This window comes from Eublepharis macularius, chromosome 18, assembly GCF_028583425.1.
Source record: "Eublepharis macularius isolate TG4126 chromosome 18, MPM_Emac_v1.0, whole genome shotgun sequence".
NCBI lineage: Eukaryota > Metazoa > Chordata > Lepidosauria > Squamata > Eublepharidae > Eublepharis > Eublepharis macularius.
The window spans coordinates 1,795,975-1,805,085 of record NC_072807.1 but is presented as its reverse complement, the minus strand read 5'-3'; the positions used below and the strand labels follow the sequence as shown (position 1 = coordinate 1,805,085).

Here is a 9,111-nt window from a genome sequence, read left to right as displayed (position 1 = left end):
TTAAGTTGCCTCTGAAACTTCACGTAGTCTATCTTGGGGGGGTGAGTTTTAGAAAGCTTCCAAGCGTAAGGTTTTTGGGATTTTTTTTAAAAAAATGCATTCATCATGCACTTCTTCAAGTATCAATGTTTGAAATTTCCCCCGTTGCCTTTTATCTGGAGGATCCGTCTGTCTCCCTAGAGCGTGTTGGTGGGCCCCACCAGCAGCCCTGCATTCATTACTGGGTCCTCCTTTTCCAGTTACAGGGGGGCTGGTGGTGCTAGTATGCTTCCAACAAACCAGCAGGAGTCAAGTTAAAAACTAGGTGGGCTTTAGTCTATGAAAACTTCCAGCCTTAAAATGGCTTTAGTCCCAGCATTGTATTATGGAGTGAGCTCCATAATATATCATCTTACATAGCATCTAAGCTTTAGTGATTTTTTTAAAAAGTCCTAGCCTACCAGCAACTTCAGTCTCACCGGACGAATTTCTTCACTGGGGCAAGATTCAGGTCCAAAAGTAAATTTAGAGTCAAATGGGAAAGTAGCAACTCCTTTCTCACATTTGGAATAGATTTAACCTAACAGAGCTCCCACCCACAGCAGCTCTTCTTTCTTGAAATACCAGGAAGTTGGTAGATACACCATTCTTAACCTGAAGTTCTTCTGCACTAAGCCCCGTCTGAAGTCTTCAATGGTTCGCTTGTCTTCCCCCTCAAACGGCAAGATGATTTACCACTTCCACTCCAGTTCCATTTACAGACATCAGGAAGCTACAGGTCATTTTGCAGTAGAAGGCAGGCAGGCACGTAGCCCATACTTTGCACAGCAGCTACTTCCAGTAAAACTTCCACATTTCTGGCTAGAGTTTGATCTTAATGGCTACCTTCTTCCACAGGACAAATCTAACCTGCTTGTAGTTTCAGCTAAGAGGGAAGAAACATTAAATGCCAAGGTGTTTAATTGCCTCTTGTAATGTAATATTTAGATCAATGCATGGGTAAGTATTCAGCTTTCTCCCTAAAAATATATATAGTTGTTGAATTTATTTAGAGCCTGCTGACAAAATTCAAATAGTGTGCCTAGCAAATGTTTACTAGTATGTTCAGCAGAAACACAGTCTCAGTTGCTATGCTGGTACCCAACATTCCTAAAGAGAGTCACAATTCAACTATACTTCCTCCTTGCTAAAAGTGTAGAAGTGAAAACTGAGGAAGTTTGCTCACTTGCACACACTGCAGTAAGAGCTGTAGGCTACCAGCAAGTCAGTGCCCTTGACTGAGAGCAGCTAATTATTTTCATCGTCTCTCTTACTGTGACCCACATGAAGTAAGCAAACACCACTAATCAATCAGAAATTATTTAAAGCTGACCCAAAGATCTACCAAACCAATCACTCAGTTTCAGCAAACCCTTTCAACCCTCCCCCCTAAACCTCCCTTCCCACACCAATCAAGAGCAAGTTCTTGAGACAGTGATGGCTTTATTGAGAGGGGAGGAGGTGTTACGGAAACAGTCACGTTTCGTCCAGCCTCTCCACTTCCTCAGAGGCAGATGGAACAGAGGAGGCCTCTAACCGCAGGCTAGGCTATAGAGCTGAGTCGTAAGAAGGTACCAGGGGGCAATGGCGAAGGGGGGCCTCTGGAGATGCGGCCCCCCCTCCAGGCAGGTTGCAGCTGGTCTGTCTTCACTCCTTCGATGCCATATGAACTACCAAGTCGACCACACGGTTGCTGTATCCGTACTCATTGTCATACCTAGAAAAGGAGGGGAAAACCCCACCAGGAATTAGCATGCATGCACAAAATGGGCTAGATAAGAATAGGCTTTCTATTCTGAAGTGTTTGGGCAACAGGAAAGATTTTAAATATGATACCATCACTACTCCCTGACAGATCGGCCCCAGCCGTAACCACCTCCCCATCCTGTCTCCCACCACCCCCTTTGTGTATCCTCCCCCAGCCAAATCTTACCAGGAGACCAGCTTGACAAAGTTATCATTGAGGGCAATGCCAGCAGCAGCATCAAAGATGGAGGAATGGGAATCGCCATTGAAGTCACAGGAGACCACCTTTAAAAGGGGGGGGAGGGGTTACTTAAAATGCACAAGGCTGCAAGAATTAAAGGGGGGGGAGTATCAGCTGTCAACACCTATGCCCCCCACCAATTCCCTGCAACCAAGGACTGAATGTGTAATCATAAGCATGTTTATAGTTCCAAGAGTCTCCCACGTGTTCCTGTGTCTTCTACCGCGATATGCTGATGCAACTACTGAACTCTGGAAGTACCTTTTCTTTTTTAGCACTGTCACTGCTCAGCAGAGGAGCCTGGTCCAAGCATTTCCTCTGTGCAATTTAGACATATGGCAATTTGAAGTTGTTTGTGTGAAGCCACCCCAGAAAACGGGCACAGCCGCTATTAAAAAAAAAAGTCCATGGCTGCTGCTTACCTGGTCCTCAGTATATCCCAGAATACCCTTCATTGGGCCTTCAGATGCTGCCTTAACAGCCTTCTTGATGTCATCATACTTGGCCTGAGTAGAAAGGAAAGAGCATGCAGAGTTTCAAGGCCCGAGTTCAGTCCCTGTGAGCAGCAGCCGGCTGGGTCAGCACAGCTATGCCTGAGATGGAGACTAGAGGAGCGGCTTGGGGGAATTATGTAGGCACCGCCATTCCAGCCAAGGAATCCTCCCCTCAGCCTGCTTCCAGGCCTGAAGCCTTCTCCAAAACAGGCAGCCAAAACATTCAAAGGAAAAGGTTCGCTTGCCCCAGAAATGCACACAATTCCTGCAGCCCTGTTAAAGGTATCAGAAGGCCCTCTGTCCCAATGTAGAAATAGACCACATAATATTGTCAGACATTGTAGGGAGTATCCATACATCCAGTCCACTGTGCACGGAGATCTCTGCCCTGGCAAGTTCAAGCAGTAAAAGCCACAAGAAATAAAGAGAAACCCCTTCAGACAGCAGGGCCGAAAGGGATACTCACTGGTTTCGCTAAGCGGCATGTTAAGTCCACAACAGAAACGTTTGGCGTTGGAACACGGAAAGCCATCCCTGTGAGTTTCCTGTGGATGAGCAAGGGCCAGGTCAGTAGGAACGCACGTGCCATTTCTATGACCCACGGCTTCCAACGGGCACCCTCTGCCGAGACGGGAGAGACTTACCCGTTCAGCTCAGGGATCACCTTGCCCACGGCCTTAGCTGCACCTGTGGATGCCGGGATGATGTTCTGAGATGCCCCCCTGCCGTCTCTCCACAGCTTTCCAGAGGGACCGTCCACAGTCTTCTGTGTGGCAGTGATGGCGTGGACGGTGGTCTGGAGGAGGAAGAGCAGAAGAGGCCGTTTCTACCCAAGCCCACACAGGTTTGGCTACGCCCTAAGCTCAGCCTTCTCTCCCCCCCACCCCCAAACTAATCTTGGCACCACACAAATGTATCAAGAAAATACTTCACGAATTTCACCCTCTTGGCCACTTGCCTTTCTAATCGGTATTTTACCATCTCACTCTCCAGAGCCTGTTCCATAGGCAAGTAGCATTCCCACCCAGGTTCCTTGATAAAGAGGTAGCCATGACAGTCTGTTTCAGCAAAATAAAGCAAAATCCCAGCAGCCACCTCCACCACAGGGAGGGCTCATGGCGCAGGGGCAGAGCCCCCTCTTGGCATGCAGAGGGTTCCTGGTTCAGTCCTGGCATTTCCAGTAAGAATCAGGCAGGAAGTGATGTAAAAGACCCCCACCCTGAGGCCCTGGGGAGCTGCTGCCAGTCCAAATTGATAATGTTGACCATGATGGACCAACGGTCTGATCCAGTGCATAAGGCAGCTTCATGGGTTCAAAGATCAACAACTTTTATGTTCTTCTGTGAGCCAAAACTCACTTCCGTGGTCAAGTAGAGGAAATCAAACTCAAGAGTTCTGTATCAAGGGAAGATCACAACAGGGGCTGAGAGAAGCTGGGTGGGAATTCCAAATTCTGTCTCCCTCCCTCCCCCAATCTTCCTTTCAAGTAGAGCTCCCAGTCTGATATCTGAGGAAGCGAGCTGTGACTCACAGAAGCTCTCATTAGAATAAATACTTTTAGTCTTTAAGGTGGTGCTGGACTTTTGCTTCCTTGAGAAAACCCGTTTTATATCCAGCTCATTACAAAAGCCACAGCCTGCTAAAGAGAAGCGTGGACAATGTGCATTCTGTCCCACGTACCATAAGGCCTTCCACAATGCCATAGTTGTCGTTGATGACTTTTGCCAAGGGAGCCAAGCAGTTGGTGGTGCAGGAGGCATTGCTAGAAGGGAATTATACCGAAACCAATTAAGGGGGCATTTCCCTCTTCCTTTCCCGCCCCTTTCAGGAGACTTCCGGCCTCAGGCCAGTGGGGCAGAGCAGAAGCCTGAGATTCCAGTTACCACAACCTTGACACCCCCCACCACCCCACTCACCTGACAATTTTCAGAGAATTGTCATATTTCTCATGATTGACACCCATCACAAACATGGGAGCATCTGCAGATGGGGCAGAGATGATAACACGCTTGGCACCGCCCTTCAAGTGAGCCTGGAAGGGGTGGAGAAAGCACACACAACATCTGCATTATACCTCCACGGCTGGCTGAAGGAGAGGGAAGAAAGCCGTCACGAGAACCCCATTTGCATTCCTGCAGTTGCACGTGGGCCCGTTTGACTGGGGGCTTGTTCTAGGGTGTCATTCGGGGGCTTAAATCGCCCACATGCATGGGGACTCGGCTCACCAGGGGAGGGGGATCCAACAGAAAGGGATCCGAGTGACTGGCCCTGCCCACACGGTTCTAATCCCTAAGTATTAATACACCCGTGTGGCACACAGCTACGAAAAGCGGCTCTTGATCCATTATATGAGCATCCCCAAAAGAGATGCATGCTAAGAATATGCAAACCAGTAGTTCATAGCACAGACGTGCAAGCATCAGTACCCCCACTAAATTGGTATGTCCAACCCATAACTTCTTAAAGGTCAACAACAGAAGGGACTGGCATGTAGCTCGTTTATTCTTCTATCAATCTACATTTTTAGGCTCCTTGAAGAAAGACAGGATCGGAGTGGTGCATGCGATTCTCCTCTATTTTATCCTCCCAGCCCGCCCTGTGAGGTAGGTTAGGCCCGTGTGTGCATCTGGGCATCCCCTCAGTCCCAGGCAATGGGCTGGATGAGCCCTCCGTCCCCAGCTACTTACACTGGCCTTCTCTGTGGTGGTGAAAACTCCGGTGGACTCCACAACATACTCTGCACCAGCCTCGCCCCATTTGATGTTAGCAGGGTCACGCCTGCCGCCAAAAAGAATTGAGCAGAAAGCAGTTTAGAATCAAAACATTTCTTACAGCCTGCAAAGAAGTTAGAATGGGAGGATAGACACTGCTTACTCTTGAAAGATTGTGACGGCATGCCCATTGATCACAAGTTTTCCATTCTCAGCCTTGATAGTGCCATGGAAACGGCCGTGAGTGGAGTCATACTTGAACATGTAGACCTGGGTTGAGAGAGGCACTCCGGTCAGCTGTCTCCCTGCTTCACCCCCGCCCCATCCAGCCATTTCTCTTCCCCTGTCCCCAGGCCAAGCCTTTTTCAAACACAACTACATGGGTGGAATCCTGCCTACGCCTTGGTGCCCCTTCCATGAGAAACAGGTGCTTCCTTAACTGTGGATGCCACCATCTACCACTGGTTCAGAAAGTATTTTCACCTGGGTGTGCATGTATTGAAACGGTATCGAGAGATTTTACCAGCCAAGGGGAATGTGAGCTGGCATATCAAAACAAGAAACGGGAGGCTTAACGAGGATGACAGTCTCATGAATGCAGGAACCAGAGAACCAGCTTGGTCCCAAGTTGCCGGCTCAATCCTGGCCTTCATTCAGTGGCCTTCCCAGAGCTTTGATGGCAACTCCCTGCCCCCTCCGCCCTTCCTCAGATAGAGCTTTCACCTTGTAGTTCATTTTCCTGGTAGCAAGAATGTGGGAGGGAATTATTTAGGGATACAAGAATGCCTGCAAGGTTCCCAGGGACACTCAAGCATCTGAAGGGGAAGCAGCCCAAGCGGGAGGGCCCCCGCCCCCTCCCCCTCTCCCACTCACCATGTAGTTGAGGTCAATGAAGGGGTCATTGATCGCCACAACCTCAACTTTTCCAGAGATAAATGCAGCTCTCGTAACCAGACGGCCAATACGGCCAAATCTAAAGACAGGAAATGAGAACAGTCACCACCTTCAGGGTGGAGAAACAAGAAAACCTTTCCTCTTTAATTCCTCACATCTCCCACAGACAAAGATCTTCTTGAACAAGGATCACGTCCACGGAAGGATATCCCTGCTCTTGGGTGAAGGGAAAAACCACAATAGGCCCCTCACTGGGTAATGCGCAGGCAGCCGGAAACTGCTTTAGGCAGAACAAAAGCCAGGCTGGACAGAAGCAAGCGACCCAAAAAGGCAGATTTTATGACAGTCACAGAACGAAGATAGATATAGATGCACATTCACCCAGATAGGTACGGGGCAATTTCCTTATAGGAAAGCATTTTCTAAACCAGAAGAGGGCTGCCTGCGCCACCAACCAGAGACTGCTATCAAGACGCCCATAATAGCGCCACACACTCCACTGTGTTTTAGGAATGATTGATTTTTTAAAAAAGTATTTTCCCCCTAGTAATTCGTGTAGAAAAACAGCCTTTAACTCTGCCTATGTAATTGGCAACTGGTGAGTCCGTGTCAAGAATGCAAACCTTCACTCATCTCTTAACTTTTACCAAACTAGTCCATTAGGTTTTAAACAAGGGTTTAAAAAACACTCATCATTGATTTTCGTCAACATACACGGCGGGAAGTCTCAGGAGCTGCCTGCCCCGGCCCCCCCCTCCGAATGCCCCCCCCGCGGGGCAGGAGGGGGCCTCCATCCACAGGGGCAGGAAGCAGGGCGCAGGGGGAGGGGCGGGGCCTGCCCAGGCGCAGCTGCGCTCCGAGGGATCCCGGCAGGTGCCTGCGGGCCACGTGGCTCCGGGCTGGAGACAAAGGGGGCCTCCGGGCTCGGAAGGGGGCCGCTTCCTCGCCGCGGCTCTCCGTCCCTCCAGCAGGCACGAGGCAGCGGGCGGCGGACCAGCCCCGGAGCAGCGGCGGGAGTCCCGTTCCGGGCAGCGTCTGTCCTCGGCCTGAAGGTGCCTGCGAAGCTACCTGCGCTGGCCGGAAGGCTTCTGCCCCCTGAACGGTTGTTCGGACCGCAGGAAGCAGCGCTGCTCCGGGCCGCCCCGCGCGGCACTCGCTCCCCGAGGCCCCGCGCAGAGCTTTCCTCCCCGCGCCCCGCCCCGCGAGAGCCCGGAGCCAAGGCCTGTCGCAGGCAAAGCCTCGGGCGGGGGGGGGCGCCTCCCAAGTCGCCTCCCGAGCAGGCGGCGCCGCCCCGCGCAGGAAAGGTCAGGCCTAACTTTAGCGCCGGGCAGGAGGGGCCGCGCGCTCCGGTTACAGGGCCCGCAGAAGGGCACGTTCTCGGGGGCTCCTCCAAGCCCGCCCGCCCGCCCGCGGCTTCGGGCCTTCCGGGGCGGCAGCGAGGGGGGAAGAGCCACAGGAGGCGGCAGAAGGGAGCGCCCCGCGGGCAGCCGGCGGCTTCCTGCTGCGAGTGACTCAGCGCGGCCAAGCGGGGAAATGCCATCCCCCGCGACGGCCCCTCGCAGCAAGAGCCACGAGGAGCCCCGCGATGGGGCGACCTTCAGGCGTCCTTGGGGGGGGGCACCAGCCCCGGCCATCCCTCGCCGTTGCCGCCGCCCGCCGCCCTTGGCCAGAAAGTTCGCCGCGAGTTGCCGGGGCGGGCGGGGGAGGGGCAGCCCCGGGGCCGCTCCCCTCCCCCTCCCCCGCCATGGCCGGCCAGGCGCGCCGCACGTCGGCCCCGCCGGACTCACCCGTTCACTCCGATTTTCACCATCTTGGCTTGAAAAGGGCCGGCCTGCCTTCCTGGGGAGAAAAGGACGGGGCGGTGAGCCGCTCGCCCGCAAAGGGCGGGGAAGCCCCTCCCGCCGAGCCCCCCAGCCCCAGCCCCCCTGCCCGCCCTCACTGCCCACCGCCGGGGAGAGAGTCGCGGCCGCCCGCTGGAAAGCCACACGGCGACTGCTCTCGGCGGAGGCGGAAAGTGGTCGCCACGGAGCGCAACCCCGTCGCCTCGGCCGCGCCCCGCTCCCACGCCCTCTCCGCCAGGCCTCCGGGAAGCGGGCATCTCCCCCCCCCCATGGCCGCGGCAGAAGCGGGAGGAAGCGCTGCCCCCGGGCAAGCGGCCGCCGACGCAACAGGTCCCGCCGAGCCGCATCTCGAGGTAGCGCGCCCGGCCCGGGCCGGCCGCCCCCTCGCCCTCCCCGTCGGGGCTTCGCGCTTGGCGCAACTGGCCGCCCCTTCGCGCTGGGCTCGTGGCCTGACCCTCCCCTCGAAGCGAGCGGCCCCACCGCCGCTTCCCGGGCCGAGCTGTGCCGAAGGGCGCCGCCGGCCAGCCTCGCCCCGCGGCCCCGGCCCCGCGCCTGGGGCCGGCGACTCACCCGGGTCTCCGCCTAACTCAGCTCCGCGGTGAAGCGAGGAGGTGAGCGCGCCAGGCGGCCCGCCCTGCCCTTTATACTGCCCCCTATGCTAATCGTGCGGCCGGCCCCGCCGACAGGCGCCGAATCAGAGCCCCGCGAAAGGCGACGGGCCGCCCCCGGGCCGCCGAGCCCGCCTCCCCCCCCCCCGAAAGCAGCCCTGGGGCCGGGCAGGCCGAGGCGCAGTCGCTCGTTGGGGGCCGCCCCCTGTTCCAGGAGGGGAGAGTCCTCCAGGCGCGGGAAGCCGGGCCGGCCCTCGCTGGGCCCCTCCCCGGCCAGGCTGCCGAGGCCGCGCCCTGCGCCCTCCCGGGCCTCTTGCTGCCAGGCGTCCCGCCTCTCCCCGGGGGTTCAGGTCGGGACTCCCCGTCTGCCGTGGGGGCGAAAGGGCGCCTTCGCCGGGCCCGCCCGCCCGCCGGCTGCCACCCCGGGGGACGAGGCGCGCAGCGAAGCCGCGGCAGGAGCCTCGGGAGGCCTCGAAGGCCGCCGAGATGGCGCTGGCGCTGGCGCGGACCTGGCGGGCTGCAGAGGCCGCCCTAGCAGGTGCCCCCGACGGGGCGGGC

At 55.7% G+C, this 9,111-nt stretch overlaps 1 protein-coding gene across 1 annotated transcript; it reads right to left on the bottom strand.

Annotated features, from left to right (window-relative positions):
- Positions 1–1,441: 1,441 nt before the first annotated feature.
- Positions 1,442–8,575, bottom strand: GAPDH (glyceraldehyde-3-phosphate dehydrogenase). The gene is made up of 12 exons (XM_055002476.1): positions 8,516–8,575; positions 7,892–7,943; positions 6,084–6,183; positions 5,374–5,480; positions 5,187–5,277; positions 4,416–4,531; positions 4,180–4,261; positions 3,144–3,295; positions 2,966–3,044; positions 2,428–2,511; positions 1,952–2,049; positions 1,442–1,735 (listed from the first exon to the last, which is right to left on the bottom strand). Exons 2-12 carry the CDS (start codon positions 7,912–7,914, stop codon positions 1,666–1,668), a joined length of 1,002 nt encoding a protein of 333 aa, XP_054858451.1. The 5' UTR covers positions 7,915–7,943; positions 8,516–8,575; the 3' UTR covers positions 1,442–1,665.
- Between the last annotated feature and the right edge of the window lie 536 nt (positions 8,576–9,111).

Bases quoted from the DNA above. Each gene is read 5' to 3' on its own strand.
- GAPDH (XM_055002476.1), bottom strand. From the start codon at position 7,914: ATGGTGAAAATCGGAGTGAACGG. The intron at 3,296-4,179 runs GTACGTGGGACA...TTCCTCCTCCAG, and splicing joins GCATTGTGGAAGGCCTTATG to ACCACCGTCCACGCCATCAC. The intron at 2,512-2,965 runs GTGAGTATCCCT...CTTTCTACTCAG, and splicing joins CATGCCGCTTAGCGAAACCA to GCCAAGTATGATGACATCAA.